Source organism: Chiloscyllium plagiosum, unplaced genomic scaffold (genome assembly GCF_037043375.1).
Source record: "Chiloscyllium plagiosum isolate Xiang-an unplaced genomic scaffold, Cpla_swu_hap1 HiC_scaffold_4, whole genome shotgun sequence".
NCBI lineage: Eukaryota > Metazoa > Chordata > Chondrichthyes > Orectolobiformes > Hemiscylliidae > Chiloscyllium > Chiloscyllium plagiosum.
This window is the reverse complement of record NW_028270142.1, coordinates 28,574,483-28,593,267: the sequence shown is the minus strand read 5'-3', so window position 1 is coordinate 28,593,267 and position 18,785 is coordinate 28,574,483. Positions and strand designations below refer to the sequence as shown.

The 18,785-nt window shown below is 41.3% G+C and overlaps 1 protein-coding gene across 1 annotated transcript in view; it reads left to right on the top strand.

Annotated features, from left to right (window-relative positions):
- Positions 1-1,560: 1,560 nt before the first annotated feature.
- The window catches only part of LOC122549335 (tumor necrosis factor receptor superfamily member 11B-like), a 42,241-nt gene continuing 25,016 nt past the window's right edge, over positions 1,561-18,785 (top strand). The window contains exon 1 of the mRNA XM_043688982.2: positions 1,561-1,665. Coding sequence (XP_043544917.1) covers positions 1,636-1,665 — 30 coding nt within the window. The 5' untranslated portion in view covers positions 1,561-1,635. The remainder of the gene's footprint in view (positions 1,666-18,785) is intronic.

The window sequence follows — 18,785 nt, the reverse complement described above, 5'->3', positions numbered from 1 at the left end:
ACTGAAGGTTGTGGATGCCATGCCAGTTAAGCAAGCTGCTTTCTTGTGGATGGTGCCAAGTTTGTTGTGCATTATTGGAGCTGCACTTATCCAGGTAAGTGGGAGCATTCCATTGTGTTCCTGAATCATGCCCTGTAGATGGTAAAAAGGCATTTGCTGCTAGGAGGTGAGTTACTTGCTGCAGAACTGGCAAACTCTGATCTGCTTGTGTAACACCAGTGTTTATAAAGCTGGTTAATGGTAAGCCCACAATATTGAATGTGGAGAATTCAGTGATGGTAATGCTATTGAATGTTAAGGGGAGATGGTTGGATTCTCTCTTGTTGAAGAGGGTCATTGCTTGTGATTTACGTAGTGCAAATGTTATTTCCCTGTCTTCCAACATTTGCAGTCTTTTCATTGATAGCTGTTTAGGATCCTTTTAAACGGGTTGTGAATGGTTCCCTTTTAATTGATAGCATGCTGAGGAGGATTGATAGCAGTGTCAATTAGGTTGAAATAACCTGTGTTTAAAGACCATTACCAATTTATTTTTAATTGATACCCCACACTCACCCCATCAATTTCTGGTAGGCGTCTGACTTGTGAATTCGAGAACCGCTCAATGATCAAAATGGCTTCACCTCCATAGGTGGGCGGCACGGTGGCACAGTGGTTAGCGCTGCTGCCTCACAGCGCCAGAGACCCGGGTTCAATTCCCGCCTCAGGCGACTGACTGTGTGGAGTTTGCACATTCTCCCCGTGTCTGCGTGGGTTTCTTCCGGGTGCTCCGGTTTCCTCCCACAGTCATAAAGATGTGCAGGTCAGGTGAATTGGCCATGCTAAATTGCCCGTAGTGTTAGGTAAGGGGTAAATGTAGGGGTATGGGTGGGTTGCGCTTCGGCGGGGCGGTGTGGACTTGTTGGGCCGAAGGGCCTGTTTCCACACTGTAAGTAATCTAATCTAAAAAAACTACTACTGATTAGGACATTCTGCTGACATAGCAAATATGATTTAATGCTTTCTTGCATTTAAACAGATTGAAATTTATGTATTATTCATGAGGCATAAAACTCAATCATAACTGTGATTCCGAGAAAAAAAATTGAACAATAAAGGAATTGTGTATATTTAAGGCTGATTCTTGATCATAAGGAGAATCAAGGGTTACAGGTAAAAGGCAGGATAGCAGGCATGAGGATTTTCTGATAAGCCATGATCCTATTCAATGGCAGGGCAGGCTCAAAGAGTTGAAAGGACTATTCCTTTTCTTATTACTGTCTTATGGTTTTTGTTACATTTTAATATTTAAAAATTTAAGTTACTTAAACTTAATTTTTGCTTAAACTGTACTTAGTATTTAAGTTCAGGATTCAAACCCCATGTCTTCTATCCCAAAATTCTGACATTAGTTTCCTGACATTAATTTGAGTTGACTAGAATACTAAATCACTGTTTGTTAAGTTAAAAAAAACCTCAAAACTATAAACAAAAAAGAGTGGTAAATCTAACAATAACTGATGGCCTCTGATGTTTTCTTTTATTCTATGAATTGGCTTGGCTTCAGGATGCAGAACTATATAAAGGGAGAAGTTACTGGGAAAGTTCATTCTTCACAGAGAATGCTTATTCTGCTTATTCACTTAATTCACAGAAATGATTCTGATTTCTCTCTGCACCTACGTTGTAAGTACTGTGTAGATTATTTCTGTTTATCATCATTTCTTTCATTAGGATCCTGTGGCAAAACGAATATGTATTCCTGTCACTTGTATTATAGTTTATTAGTAATACTTAATGTGCAATTGTCATTTTAGAAAGTCAGTAGTTAAAATTATGACTATGTTGTAAACTGTAAAGCAAGACAAAAGCTCTAACTGACAAATTAAGTCTGTTGTCACATGCTTACTTTGCAAAGAAAGTAAGTTTAAAAGACATTGTTAAAAATGTCTTTACTCAAATGCTAGTCAAAATGTACCAGTCTATTAGATAATGTAGAGTCAAAAACATTAAGAAGGTAAGGGAATTCAGGATGCAGTTGAATGCTAATATATCTGATTATTGGATGGCTGAGGTTTAAGAGATTAGATGGTCTCCCCTCATCCTTGACTTTTTCCAGTTCTAATCTATCTTTGACATTGCTATGTCTGACCAGAAACTATGAATTTTATCTAAGTTTTGCCAAACCTTTATGCACTTTCTCATTGGCAGAATGAAAGTTTCAAAAGCATTATCAAAACATCAAGTGGTGGATTGTATCTAGTGAACTGACTAACAAAAAGTAAATGACTACTACATTTTACAAGTTATTCATTCATTAATATAGCGATTAACCCCTTAATAGTCATTAGCAGGATCTTTGACAGCTCCAGTCAAATTCCTTGTAACTGTATCATTTATTCTCCTTGCATGGTATTGACAGAGGCCTCCTTATCTTTAATTTAGATCCTAATAGGCTCCACATTCACCAGATCGTCCACTAGTATTTCCATCTGCAATATAATTTCACCATCGAGCTTATCTCTTCTTCATTTTGCTTTCTGATTTTCAAAGGAGCTCATCCTTACAAAATAGACAATAGATAATAGACAATAGGTGCAGGAGTAGGCCATTCAGCCCTTCGAGCCTGCACCGCCATTCAATATGATCATGGCTGATCATTCCTAATCAGTATCCTCTTCCTGCCTTATCTCCATAACCCTTGATTCCACTATCTTTGAGAGCTCTATCCAACTCTTTCTTAAATGAATCCAGAGACTGGGCCTCCACTGTCCTCTGTGGCAGAGCATTCCACACAGCCACCACATTCTGGGTGAAGAAGTTTCTCCTCATCTCTGTCCTAAATGGTCTACTCTGTATTTTTAAGCTGTGTCCTCTGGTTCGGCACTCACCCATCAGCGGAAACATGTTTCCTACTGCCAGAGTGTCCAATCCTTTCATAATCTTATATGTCTCAATCAGATCCCCTCTCAGTCTTCTAAACTCAAGGGTATACAAGCCCAGTCGCTTCAGTCTTTCAGTGTAAGGTAATCCTGCCATTCCAGGAATTGACCTCGTGAACCTACGCTGCACTCCCTCAATAGCCAGAATGTCTTTCCTCAAAATACATTTGTTTCCATTGCCATCTATCCTATTTTCTGTACCTTTGTTCTGACACTTCCATGTGTAACATCTGACAATCCATCTCCTCCTAAACCTTTAGCTAGAATATCAAATACTGGTCTAATTTTTAACAATAATTTATTTATATTTATTACAAGCTAATGTACTGTATTTATTGTCGATGGTACTCTCCTTTGTACTGGGAAGTTCATATCAAGGTTAGGTGATTGATTTGAAAACAAATGACCACAAGAGGGATCCAGGGCTTCCTGAGGCTGCCCAGTGAAAATAGTTATCCTTCATTTGCATTCTAGACTATTTCAAAGTAGGGTAAATATAAACCGAAGAACAGTGTTTAAAATTTCTCCTGGACATTGTGCATGTCTGTGATCTGAACACTAACTCGTAACTTCAGACTCTGCGCATTTTTCCAACAATGTAGTTTTACTGAGCCTCTTCATGTGTACTGTGATTTCGTTTTGAATTTCACAGGCCCTTCATCCTTTTGTCTTATATGTTTACATAGCCTTCTTTAAATCTGACAATGCTAATCACCTCAACTATTCCTTGTGTTGCTAATTTCCACTCTCTGGGTAAAGAGGTTTTTACTGAATTCCTCATTGGATTGAATGGTGCTTAGTTTTTATATCCTGTCCCTTGTTCTGGTGTTCCCAATGAGTGGCAATACCTTCTGACATCGACCTTGCCTTAACTTTCATAATGTTAATCCTTATTTTCACTCCTGGGTTAGGAGTGTAGGTTTGGGACTTGGCTCAGGAAAAGTGAGCCAGAGGGTCTGTATTTCATTCTGGGTGGCCCAGCCCTCTGCAAGGTGGGCTTATTGATCCTGAAATGAGAACAGAAGCCACAAGTTGTGCAGGTGAGCTGTATAGAAGACTTGCCCCAGCACACTGGCAATGTATTAAAATTTAATAAAACATAGAACAGCGCTTCAGCTCTACTACAGCCCTTCAATACACTCCACATGCCCCATTTGTACCAATCCATGCCATTCATGCACCCGCTAATCTTTGTTGCTCCTTATATCCCCATGCCAAACTATGTCCATCTACGCATTCCACATAGACTCTTATACCCTCCAAACCAATCTATGCTTCACCCTATGACCCTTTATAGACCTATTCCAAATTAGTGCCAACTTATGCTAAGCAAACCACAACCCTTTGCTTTCATATCTACCATGCCAACTGACCTAGTGTTCCCCATGGACAGACTGAGGAACCCATGCAGAAATTATGTAAAATGAACTTCTACAAATTGACGTCCTAAATGTCTGAAGCTGGCTTACTACATTGAAAAAAAAACACTTATTCATAAAACCCATTTAATATATTTACATTTCTTCAACTTAATAATGCCATAGAACGCAAACATTTCATTCAAGTACACAATCCATTATAGCATGCACTCTAAACTCATTATGGCATATCTAGTGGTCTATAACTACTTGTAGCTGTTAATCAAATTGTAGTCATTTCACTGTGATAATGATTGGCTATGAAATCAGTAATACAGCAATAATAATGAGAGCTATCAAGTATATGTCAACTAAAGCAATGATATGTTAAGCAATTTTTCCTTTTAAACTCACCTGACATGTTTCTCAAAGATTTAAAGGCTGTTGTAACAACTTGATAACTTACTTTGACAGGTACTCTTGATGATTTTGACACATTGTCTTGCCATTTCTGAAAGACTCTTTTGACACTTGTAACTTTTGACAGATTTGTGGACTATTCAAATGAGTTTGATAGTCATGAGCTTACGCTTTTAATTTTAATCAAATGCTTGCATATATTGAACATTTCGAAATGGCACTTTGCCTTCTCTGAAAGGCACCTGACCTCCATCACAGGATTCCTGGGACTAGGAACTGCAAACTGCAAAGGTTTGGGCCTTTTTTCTCCAAAGGGGTACCTGGTTATTCAAGCAAATCCACAAAGTTTGCTCTTAACAGGTTCAATTTGCACACTTCAAACTTCACACCCTAAGGGCAATAAATTCCTAATTCAGTCGAAGCAGTTGAAGATTTATATGGCCAGTTGCCTCCATAAAATGTGTATGTCTTTCCCTACTTTCCAGCTGCTGTAGCAATGGCACAGGAGAGTTGAGGGGTCAGCGTTCCATGGTGGAGTCGGGGCAGTATCACAAGGAATGGTGAAACTTTTGTGAAGTGCCTTACAAGCTTGTTGATTGCAGAGAATATTTGCATAAAACACCTTAGAGATATCGAACATGTTAGGAGCTGTCAAGACCTGTCAAAAATTGTCATCAAGATTTGTCGGGAAATGTTGATCTGACAAGAGTTGTCAAGAAGTTTCAACAAATGGCAAATGTCAAGCTGTTGAAAGCTATCAAGAACTGTTAGGAGTTGTTGTCAAGAGCTGTCCCGAAGTGTTGAATTGGCTAGAGTTGTTAAGAGTTGAAAGTAAGTAACGACATCATATCAGAATTTTTTATATGAATGAGAGTGCTTCACTCAACAGAATATAGTCTGCAATTTAGAACAGTAATTAATAGAACTTTTTTTTTCTTTCCATGCATGGGTATTTATGAATTACAGGCAAGTTGGTAGGCGCAGGGAAAAGGCTGCTGGGTAGAAATAGGCATGGGGGTTTGAAATGCCATGAGGATTGGACAGAAGTATATGAGGAGGTCATCAGGTTGGGAAAAGTTTGATAGATGTAGGAAGTTCAAGGGCTATGGGGATGGGTATAGGACAATAGGTGGCATGGGTTAGCACACATGGAGTGTGGGGAGGATGTGGGAATGAAGAGATGTCAAGGGTGAGAGCTGGAGGAATGTTTTATATCTTCTTATCCCTGTATTTCAATTTTTCACCACAGTGCTGGAGCCCTAACCTTTCACCCAACCCGTCTCAGGGGTTAGCTGTTTCTGAGTTATTCCGCCTGCCACCTGGAGAGTGCAGTTGGGCATTTTTAAAAGCCTGGCTTATATAGCTAGTAATTCTTCGACTTGTGCACACCCAACCTCGAGACAAAATTCACGCCCATGTCCTTTTCCTCTCTAGCCAAACCACAGTCTCAGAGCAGGGTAAGGACAAAATAGTCAGTATCTGTGAAGGTGACTGTGACAATGAACTCATATGTGACTCTTTCCAGGATGATGCTTGAGATATTTGCAATAACTTGCAGTTTGTCATTAGCATTGTATAAGGTGGGGCAGTATGGCTCTCTGCTCAATGACAGTCAATTATATTTCATCTTATTTTGCTAGAGAAAAGCAGAGACGATAAACACATTGGTTCACAAGGGTTGCAACTTTGCCATTATTCAGGGCACTATAGACTGCATAACATGCAGGCTAATGCCCACTATTCTGGCAGATGTCATGATGCCTTTAATCTGCAGCAGCCCACAATAGTCATGGCATTTGAGTCACCTTAGCAAACTGAATTTGTGATTACTAGATAATAAAGGTTATCATCTGAGCACAAGGCTTGTGCAATGAAACCTGTGCTGCTACATAAAATATAGAACGAACCAAAAGTATCACTTTTACTGTCTAGCCTTTCCTAAAGGAATCCTGCAGTACTTGGCAGAACAGGTCAAGATTTATCTACATACTACATACTGTGTAATCGTACCACCGTAAGGGGCAGCCATAGCTACCAATGATACAGTAAATATTTTAAGTGCATGAAAAGGAAAGAGAAGCAGGAGAAAGAGGGGAGGAAGATAGTAAATACACAGCCTAGACACATCCTTTCTGCCTGGAGCAGTGTTCAGTCCCTGCTCTGGCTCTGAACTCATGTTTTCTCTGGACTTTATCCCTCCAACTGAAATTCTTTCTCCAAAATAATAAATGAAAGCTTCACCAGCAAACAAACTGAAAAATTGTTGAAGTCCGATGATGTTAGGATGGTTGAAATAGGCAGTATTAGGGATTAACATGTTGTCAGAGCTCTAGCTCTGGGTCTAGTTTCTTCCCAAACTGTTACCAGGGAAAGAGATTAAGTCAGTGATTAGGGAATAGATTTTGCAACAGGTGCTGAAAATAATAGTTTTAGTCTTTCTGATACTTAATTATAGGAAATTTTTGCCCATCCAATGGATGTTGGATAATAATTAATAATTGAAATGGAAGAGTCAAGAGAGATTGATCATCTGGTAGAGCTGGGTGTCATCGGTGTATCTCAGCAAATCAACACCACACCTTGGGATGATTTTATTGAGGGAACGTCATGTAGGTGAAAGGGAGGATCAGACCTAGATTAGATCCTTTGGGTGTACCAGTGATAAAAGCACAAGCTACAATTAGATAGATAAGAATGGAAACAAGTGCTACCCAACTGGATAACAGTGAAGAAATGTTGGAGGAGGATTGTGTGGGCAACTGTGTTGAATAATTTGTGACTTTGACTCGGGTTATTTTGGTATTGTGGCAGTTAGAAATGGGATTGAAGTGATTCACTTATGGGGTAATGATGCCAGATTTATAGGAAAGACATAGTACACCTGAACAGATAAAACTGTTATCAATATTGACTGACAACGGAACCAGAAGATGTAGCTGGGTTATCAGCAGTTTGGTGGGAGTGAGGTGGAACAAAATAGAGGTAAGAATCATGATTGAGGTGATCTCATAGAAAATTGGAGTGGAGATAACAGAAGAAATAGAGACAGATCTGAGTGCTGGATGGGAACAATTTTTGAGAAAATTTGGTCCATTGGATGGAAGAGAGGGAAGCAACAGAGTCTGCTGATTGCATCGTCTGAGTCTTAATGACTTTGAAATTTACTAGCTGCTCACCCTTATTGTTGGAGGTGAGAATGGAAGAGATAGGGGAGAGTGGATATAAAGACAGTTTACAAGAGGGAAACGAAGCTGAGGGCTCCTTTTGCATTCAAGCTGGATTGCAGAGAGAAATGTATCATCACCACTTAATGTTCAACAGTATTACAATCAAACGGTGACCAAGAACAGACATTTCAGTTTTGTGTCTAAAAGTATGGGACAGTGGCTGCAAACTCTGCGGTGGATAGGTCTCACCTCCTGTTTCCCCAAAGTTTGTTGACCATCTACGAGGCATGGGAATGTGATCTGGTCAAATTTGTCTACATTTTTCTGGCTCCAACAACATTCGAGGAATTTGACATTATCCAGGACAAAGCAGTCTGTGTGATTAGTACCACTTTAAACACTCAAGACCCCACTACACATTGGCAACAGTGTGAAGCATCCACAAGTTGCATTGTAGCAGCACACTAAACCCCTCTCAACACCATCTTCCAAACCCACTAACTGGTGAAATTTGCAGGTTTGGGAGGTGTTGTTGAAAATGGGAATACTATTATACAATTTTGTTCACAGGAGTTAGGATATTTAGTCATATTTACCCCTATCACAGTCTTAGGCTCCTGCTGCCTCTGGTTGTCTGATACTTTGTCCTGAAAGCAACAGGGAAGCATGTTAGTGGGTGGAGTGCAGACTGTTTGAATGATGTGGCTGTTGTAGTTGGATAACTGCCATTGTATACAACTTGTGAGATGTGGCAATGAGGCTTGTAGTGGACCATAAGAATATCAGGTTTTGTTACTGACTGATTGAGAATGTTGGTAAGTGAGTGACAGAGCTGTGTCGAAATGAGCAACCTCTGAGGCTAACGGTTCTGAGGATATGGCACTTGGCCACTCTTTATGACTTCATTGTTGGAGCAAATTACTGCAGATGCTGGAATTGGGACTGAACAAAAAATGCTGCAAATCACAGCCAATCAGGCAGATGACTATCTCTAATGAAGAGTCATCTAGACTCAAAAAATTAGATTGCTCTGTCTCCATGAATGCTGCCTGACCCACTGCAATCTGCAGTATTTTTGCTCAATAGGATAGGATAAATAGACAAGGTCTTTTCCCTGGGGTGGGAGAGTCCAGAGTTAAAAGGCATAGGTTTAGGGTGAGAAGGGAGAGATATAAAAGGGATCTAAGGGGCAACATTTTCATGCAGAGGGTGGTGCATGTATGGAATGAGCTGCCAGAGGAAGTGGTGGAGGCTGGTACAAATATAGCATTTAAAAGGCATCTGGATGGGTACATGAATAGCAAGGGTTTAGTGCTGGCAAATAGGACTAAGATTAGGTTAGGATATCTGGTCGGGCATGGATGAGTTGGACCGAAGGGTCTGTTTCCGTGCTGTACATCTCTATGACTCTGTGATTCTAAATGAAATTGTTGAAGTTCTGTGACACTGCACTCAGGTTCTTGGGGTTGACATTGACCTCAATGGTGATCTGCTCTGGCTGCCTTCTAGTGATCCTGTGCCATTGCAGGTACAGGATACCACTCCTCTTTTGCACATCCTCTATCAAGAAAGAAAGACTTACATTTAAATAGTATTTTAACTACCTGATGATATCCCAGAAGTTCTTTACAGAAACCAAGTATCTTTGAAGTGCAGTAATGAAAGGAATGTGGCAGCCAATCTGACACACAGCAGCTTTTCAGAATCAGCAATTGTAGTGATTAGAACAAGGTCAGCAAGGTGGACCTCATAAAACATGAGCTCTCTGATTGGGGCTGTTAACCTGGTCCAATCTGGGAGACCTGGATATGAACAGGAGTGTCACGGTTCTGTTCACTCTCGGAGCTGGCTCTAAGGAAGCTGGATCAAGTACTATGCACATGTAAATAATGGGTGACTTGGTGATGGGATATTGGTCTTTATGACATTATTTCAACAATATGATAATAATCAATCATTAGTGCTGTTGATTGAAAGGCTAGTATTAGGGAGGGTTCCAGAGAAAGATGGATCGCTCTTTTTTGCATAATGACATGGGATGTTAGCATCTACTTGGCAGGGCAGACAAAACTCAGTTTAACATCTAATCCAAAGACACCACCTGTGCTGTTGCAGCACTCCTCAATAATGCATGAAATATAAGCCAAAAATTTCTACTCTAGTATTGTGAACTCATAACTTTCTAAACTGCAGGCAAGTGTACCATCCACTCAACCACACGTGACCGAGACCTCCAGACAAGTGGCGGCACGGTGGCGTAATGGTTAGCACTGCTGCCTCACAGCGCCAGAGACCCGGGTTCAATTCCGCCTCAGGCGACTGTCTGTGGGCGGCACAGTGGCGCAGTGGTTAACAATGTTGCCTCACAGCACCAGAGACCCGGGTTCAATTCCCCCCTCAGGCGACTGACTGTGTGGAGTTTGCACATTGTCCCGTGTCTGCGTGGGTTTCCCCCGGGTGCTCCGGTTTCCTCCCACAGTCCAAAAATGTGCAGGTAAGGTGAATTAGCTATGCTAAATTGCCTGTAGCGGTAGGTGAAGGGGTGAAATGTAGGGAATGGGTCTGGGTGAGTTGCGCTTTGGGGGGTCGGTGTGGGCTTGTTGGGCTGAAGTAATCTAATCTAATCTCAAAAAAGCTTGGAGCTGCTCTTACTTAGATTAGATTACTTACAGTGTGGAAACAGGCCCTTCAGCCCAACAAGTCCACACCGACCCCCCAAAGCGCAACCCACCGAGACCCATTCCCCTACATTTACCCCTTCACCTAACACAACTGGCAATTTAGCATGGCCAATTCACCAAACCTGCACATTTTTTGGACTGTGGGAGGAAACTGGAGCACCCGGAGGAAACCCACGCAGACACTGGGAGAATGTGCAAACTCCACACAGAGAGTTGCCTGAGGTGGGAATTGAACCCGGGTCTCTGGTGCTGTGAGGCAGCAGTGCTAAACACTGTGCCACCGTTCCGCCCAAACTTCCACATTATCCCAGGAAAATAAAATGAATGTAGAATGTTTCCCGAACCTGCTCCTGCCACAGTGTACATTCCCAAAATATCTGCAGGTTGGCTTTAAGTAGTGCAGATTAGCATTAATTAATGCCTATCCTCCCATAACGTTGATCCCACTGAGATGTTGAGCCATTCAGTAGCAGTTAGCACTGGTTTCCTATTGTCATCATTTGAATTAGCAGGCACAATGAAGTTAGCATTGCTCCTGCAACAGATTAATTGGGCATCGTGTTCCCATACTCATTTTAAGGTGCTATTGAATTTAGCTCTTCTGCTCCTGGTCATGAGTCAACTATACAATCCCTTTCTATTTATGCAGGTTTTAGTCAGTTATAACTTGTTAACTTACTCAATTCAAATCTATTAAATTATTCACTGAGATTAAATATCCAGGGCTTATACCTATCTTTGTGGGATCAGAGTCAACATTATAGCAGTGGATTCGTTAATTCATTTATTACCCACCACCGTATTCCCTTCAGTGTCTTCATAACCTGTGACTGAGGGTTCTTGTCTGAACACATGGGGGCCTGTGGGATTTTGGTAAGCTGGACCTTGATGATGCACTGCATATTTATGGTAAAATTTTACTGGTCTTTAAACAGTCAAATTCTATTCTATGCACCCCGTTTAGTGAAAGCAGGTGAAAAAGCAGGACATAGGCTTAAACTAAGCTTTAAAATAATTTTCACGGCGTCTTGAGGAGCCGGACTGCTTTATAGGAACAATGAGAGTCAGGAGCACCCTGGGCTCTGTCTGCTCCACAGTTGCAAAAATTGTTTCTTTTCCAATGTTACCACCTTCCTAGCCAAGTCAGATGTTACTAACTTCACTACTGACTGCCCTACATCTATACCTTAGGATTGTCATCAGGGTCTTATATCGAGTGTTCCTGTTTCACAGAGAACAATAGGAGAATTTGAAATCCTGTCAATTGGGTGAGATGAACTACTTGGTTGATTTTGTCATCAGTTTCTCTCCATCAGGAGTGAGTCTGCATTGAGATTAAAATCTTGCAAAATTGATCCAGTAGAACCCAATATGTTTTAAATGAAACAAAGCAAGTCCCCAGTTGATAACATACCATCATGTTGTATCTTCTTTCTTTGAGTTACCTGGTGTCATTTTCCTTTATCTAATGCTCTGTATTTGATGAGATTTTATCAAGCAGTTTGTTCTGTTATTTTTATTCCATGCTACTAATCCAATGGCTCCTGCTTTTTGCTTATTTCATTCATAATGTTACACAATGTTAGTTTTTCCCTAATGATAAATGCCAAACACAGGGAAGATTGCGGCTAACTTTCCTGCAACATTGGATGTGGTTCAGTGGTGAGGGAATGGATTATAATTTAAGCAGAAGAATAGCAATAACTAAATGCCAAAAGAATTTAAAAGGGCAGTAAAGTGATCTTTAGTCTGATGAAGTGTGACAGGAAGGTGGAAAGCTTGAGTGAACAGAATGTGCCTTAATGCTGGAAATGGAACATTATTCCATTTTAAGCATCTAAGTCATTAATTGGTATACGCTATGTCAATTTGTACAGCACATAGTGAGTGCAAGCCACACCAGTTCAGCAGCAGAGTGGCTCACCTCCATGTGAGCATGTGTTGGACACCTGCTTGGATGGAAAAGCCCAGTTGGAGAAAGGGCTTCTCGTCAGCTTGCTGAAGAGTTGACATGAGACCTGTGCAACCTCTTTTGAGAAAGCCTGCCAGATTATCTGCCGATCAGGCAATGGCGAGACTGCCAAACAACCTATTCCTGGAATCAAGACCGGGGGTATATGTCTCAACCAGCCAGAGCTGCCGCCAATCAAATAGCATCTGCTCTGGAACTCTGCAATGCCACAAAGGAGGCCATGATAGCTGCTGGAATCACACCCTCAGAGTTCCAGAAGCACAGAGAACTCTGGACTATTTGCTGTAGGGACAAAAGTGGGCTTTCTTGGGTTAGATATACAGGGAGAGGTGGGCAAGGGAGAATTGGGTGGCTTTCAGTGGGTACATACCTGCTCCACGTCCAGTCGCTCAATCAGACACTGAGTGTCTTTTTATCAAGGGACCTTCCCACAGGTGTGACAAGCTGCCTGCTCAGGAATGTTGTATGGAACAAGACCTGCTTGCACTTCGGTGAATCACAGCAGGAGAAGGCTTGAGGCCCTTTCTGTTTCTGATTTGGTCACTTAACAGGACCTCAGTTGTTGCCAGGTCAGGAAAGTCAACTATGCGCATTCCCATCCAGGAGATGGAGTCAACATCACTACCTCACTTAATTAATAGCCTTCCAACCTCACGGCTCGCCTTCTCTGGGAGCAAAAGACCCCTTCTTTTTTAGATCTAGCTCCTGTTGAAGAAATTGATCCAGCAATTAGTCAAATGTCTCTCTTCGGGTTCTTCAGTAGCCTCCAAGGAAAATTACTGAAAATTACCAGTGGCTCAGTGGATAACACTGTTGACTCAGAGCACCAGGGACCTGGGTTTGATTCCAGCCTCGCGTGACTGTGTGGAGTTTGCACATTCTCCCTCTGACTGTGTAGGTGTGCTCTGGTTTCCTCCCACAGTCTGAAGATATGCAGGTTAGGTGAATTGGCCATGCTAAATTGCCCATATTGTTCAGAGATGTGTAAGTTAAGTGCATTAGTTAGGGTAATGGTTCTAAGTGGGTAACTTTTTGGAGGGTCGGTGTGGACTTGTTGGGCCAAAGGGCCTGTTTCCACACTCTGGGGAGTGATTCTAAGCAACCACATGGATCATTCTGGATAAGCACAATTCTGTTCTCACCTGTTATTTACACATCCACCCTCGTAAAGATGCTACTGGATACTTCTAGTTCTCTCCATCTCTGATCTCATTCTGACATATCTTACATTCCTGATGAAGGGCTTACGTCTGAAATGTCAAATCTCCTGTTCCTCAGATGCTGCCTGACCTGCTGTGCTTTCCAGCACCACTCTTTTTGACTCTATCTTACTCACTACCAGGTAAATTGAGGGTTAGTCTTTGAATACAGTTTGACAAGAATTTAGGAATGAACTTCCAGTAACCCCTTGACAGCAGAACTCTATTTGATTTTGACTTTTGCCTAACAATTTTAAGACCACTCCCAACCTGTCCTTTTCCCACTCTGAGTGAAATTTACTTTCTAACCTTTGTGTGGATCTGACATACACAATGCTATGGCATAACCCTGCAATTAATATTATGTTTCACAGAGATTCATTTGCATCATTTTTGGGTGGCACGGTGGCACAGTGGTTAGCACTGCTGCCTCACAGCGCCAGAGACCCGGGTTCAATTCCCGCCTCAGGCGACTGACTGTGTGGAGTTTGCACGTTCTCCCCGTGTCTGCGTGGGTTTCCTCCAGGTGCTCCGGTTTCCTCCCACAGTCCAAAGATGTGCAGGTCAGATGAGTTGGCCATGCTAAATTGCCCGTAGTGTTAGGTGAAGGGGTAAATGTAGGGGTCTGGGTGGGTTACGCTTCGGCGGGTCAGTGTGGACTTGTTGGGCCGAAGGGCCTGTTTCCACACTGTAATACAATCTAATCTACAATCTAATCTAATTTTTATGGGAACATGTAAACATAATCCAGCTGCTCTATTTGTTTTGTGTGGATTTTAAAAATTGGACCTTACATCAATGGATCTTTTACGACAGCTCCGGTTTATTTGAAACAGAATAAGATAGGGTGACAAGGAACTGATTGTAGAAAAGCTATTACACTTTAACAAAAACAAATTCTTTTATTGAAGGAACTAAATGATTTCAACTTCTGTGTGAAGTCTAATTGAAGTATGAACCAGTTTTCAAAAGATGTTTATAAATTCATATTGTATATTTTAATGGCTCATTTCTCCATGCTGAAATTTTATTTTATGTTATCTAATCTCAAAGGCAATTTCCTGTTAAAAAAAATCCAAAAGTACACATTAACCAGAAGCATTTTGTACTTAAAGGGAGACTGCACTCGTTAATTGCATGGAGCAGTGGTTGAATGAAGGATATAGGACAGTCATGTCACATAGATATTCAAGTGGTTTTGCGGAGGTCAGGTTAATGACGAATTGCTCGTGTCATGACTGAGGCTGGAGGAGTGCATCAACATTACAGGCTGCAATAAAATAGAATGAGAAACAAAATACCCCACATATTGGAAATACTGGAACTTCTGAAGAAGAGTCTCACTGGACTCAAAATGTTAACCCTGTTTCCCTCTCCACAAAGGCTGAGTTTCTCCTGCTTTCTCTGTGTTTGTTATCAAATGAACATACTTATTCCAGTTACCAAGCTGACTGAGATTGAAACAAAAATATCTGTCAAAGAGGTTTCTTAATAAACACATTTTAAGGTTTATTATCAAAACAGATCTTGTTCCTTAAGATGCAGAAATTGTTTATTTACACAATCAGTTGTATAGATGTATAAATTCTTATCCTTGTAAATATCCCACTACACACACACAAGCATACACACACACTCTCTTCAGGAAAAGAGAGAAAAGGACAAATTTCTTTGCAGAGAGATTCAGAGGCTTCTGACAAAAGAACACTTTGCCCACTGTGTTATTCTGGAAGGTAAAAGGACAAAGTGAAGTATATAGTCTGTTGCTCTTTCTGTTTCTGATTTGGCCAGATAAAACAAACATCTCCCCAAGCTCATCACTGTTCAAAAACAGCCCCAGTGGGGTCAACAGCAAAGCAAGCAGTTATCACCAACCATGTGATTTATAGGAAGCCACGTTAAATAAATGCTCCAATGTTCATAGTGAATTTTCAAGAATGAAAGAAACCACTCCAGGTATGTCCACAAGACTCAAAGTAAATTCTTTTTTCCAGAATCCTTCAAAACATTAAACATTAAATAAACAGTGAAACATCTTCATAACATTTGCATTTGCATCGCAACTTGGAGATATCAGACACAGATAGATTAGCAGAAGTGCTGAAGTTACATTCTGTTACCCAATACACTGATACTTCATTCAGTTTAAAATAATGTATTCACTGATCATACTGCAGTTTCCTTTACATTGAGAAGGGAAAATGGAGATTGAGTGACTGCTTAGAACAACCACTTACTTTAATCCACAACTGTAGCCCCAGGCTTTTGATCCCCTGTATTATAATTCTCCACTTTGCTCCCAATCTGACATTTCTGTCCATTAAACAGCATCTCATCTTTCGGTTAGGAATTTTACCATCCTCCAGAGTCAACAGTGAGTTAGATCATAGAACATAGAACATTACAGCGCAGTACAGGCCCTTTGGCCCTTGGTGTTGCGCCGATCTGTAAAACCAGTCTGAAGCCCATCTAACCTACACCATTCCATTCTCGTCCATAGGCCTATCCAATGACCATTTAAATGCCCTTAATGTTGGCGAGTCTACTACTATTGCAGGCAGCACGTTCCATGTCCCTACTACTCTCTGAGTAAAGAAACTGCCTCTGACACCTGTCCTATATCTATCGCCTCTCAATTTAAAGTTATATCCCCTAGTGCTAGCCATCACTATCCAAGGAAAAAGGCATTCACTATCCACACTATCTACCTCTCTGATTATCTTATAAGTCTCTATTATGTCACCTCTCAACCTTCTTCTCTCTAGCAAAGACAGCCTCAAATCCCTCAGCCTTTCCTCATAAGACCTTCCCTCCATACCAGGCAACATCCTTGTAAATCTCCTCTGAACCCTTTCCAACGCTTCCACATCCTTCCTATAATGCAGTGAACAGAACTGTACACAATACTCCAAGTGCGGCCGCACCAGAGTTTTGTACAGCTGCAGCATGACCTCATGGTTTCAAAACTCAGTCCCCCTACCAATAAAAGCTAACCCACTGTATGCCTTCTTAACAATCCTATCAACCTGGGTGGCAACTTTCAAGGATCTATGTACCTGGACACTGAGATCTCTCTGCTCATCTACACTATCAAGAATCTTACCATCAGCCCAGTACTCTGCATTCCTGTTACTCCTTCCAAAGTGAATCACCTTACATTTTTCCACATTAAACTCCATTTGCCACCTCTCAGCCCAGCTCTGCAGCTTATCTATGTCCCTCTGTAACCTACAACATCCTTTGTCACTATTCACAACTCTACTGACTTTAGTGTCATCCACAACTTTACTAACTGATTCTTCTATGCCCTCATTCAGGTCATTTATAAAAATGATAATCAGCAGTGGCCCCACAATCGATTCTGTGGTACACCACTAGTAACTGAACTCCAGGATGAATAGTTCCCATCAACCACCACCCTCTAACTTCTTTCAGCTAATTAATTTCTGATTCAAACTGCTAAATCACCCTTAATCCCATGCCTCCATATTTTGTGCAATAGCCTTATGAAATGCCTTACTGAAATCCATATACACCACATCAACGGCTTTACCCTCATCCACCTGTTTGGTCACCTTCTCAAAGAATTCAATAAGGTTTGTGAGGCACGACATACCCTTCACAAAACTGTGTTAACTATCCCTAATCAACAGATTCCTTTCTAGATGATTATAAATCCTATCTCTTTAACCCTTTCGAACACTTTACCCACAACCGAAATAAGACTTGCTGGTCTATAATAACCAGATTGTCTCTACCCCCCTTCTTGAACAGGTTCACCAATATCAGACTATAATCTGTTCCCTCATTATGTTTCTTTTCTTTTTGCTCACTTTGTTTTTATCCTTCTTGTTTTTCTTTGTGAAATAACTCTACAGAGAGTGTCAACAATTCACCCATTATTTACACAGGCAAAGTGTTTGACACTGGTCTGGCTTCCTCAGAGCTGACTCTTAGAGTGAACAGAATCTCAGACACTCCTGTTTATATCTGTCAGCCAGGGCTCCCTAATTAGACCAAGTTAACAGCCCCAGTTAGGGACTTCATATTCTTTGAGGTCCACCTGGCTGATTTCATTACAATCAATGCACTTTAAGACAGTAAGACCTTAAGACATAGGGGCAGAAATTAGGCCATTCAGCCCATCAAGCCTGCTCTGCCATTCAATCACGGCTGATAAGTTTCTCAACCGCATTCTCTCGCTTTCTCCCAATCGCCATTGGTCCCCTTTACAATCAAGAACCTATCTATCTCCATCTTAAGTATGCTCAATGACCTCGCCTCTGCAGCCTTTTGTGGCAATGAATTCCATTGATTCCCCACTCTCTGGCTGAAGATGTTTCTCCTTATCTCAGTTTTTAAAGGTCTTCCCTTTACTCTAAGGCTGTACCCTCGGGTCCTAGTCTCTCTTACCAATGGAAACGTCTTCCCAACATCCACTCTGTCCAGGCCATTCAGTATTCTGTAAGTTTCAATTAGATCCCCCCTCATCCTTCTAAACTCCATAAAGTTACCAGCTGCCACCCTGATAAAGACCCTTTCATTCCCACTCTCTGCTTTCTGCCAGACAACCAAGCTTCTATCCATTCTAGCACCTTGTCTCTAACACAATGAGCCCTTTTCTTACTCAGTAACCTCCTGTGTTGCACCTTGTCAAATGCCTTCTTAAAGTCCAGGTAGATAACATCCATTGATTCTCTTTGGTTTAATCTGCTCATTATGTCCTCAAAGAAATCCAGCCAATCTGTCAGGAATGATGTACCCTTGATGAAACCATGCTGACTCTGCCCAATTTTACCATACACTTCCCAGTATTCAGAAATCCCATCCTTCACAATGGATTCCAGGATCTTACACTAATCTGTCTGTAATTTTCCATCTTCTGCCTTATTCCCTTTTCAAACAGAGGTATCATGTTAGCAATTTTCCAGTCCACTGGGACTCTCCCCAATTCTGATTACTGAAAGATTACCACTAACACCTCAACTATCTCTTGAACTATCTCCCTTAGACCCCTGGGGTATAGACCATCTGGCCCAGGTTATTTACCCAACTTCAGGCCATTCA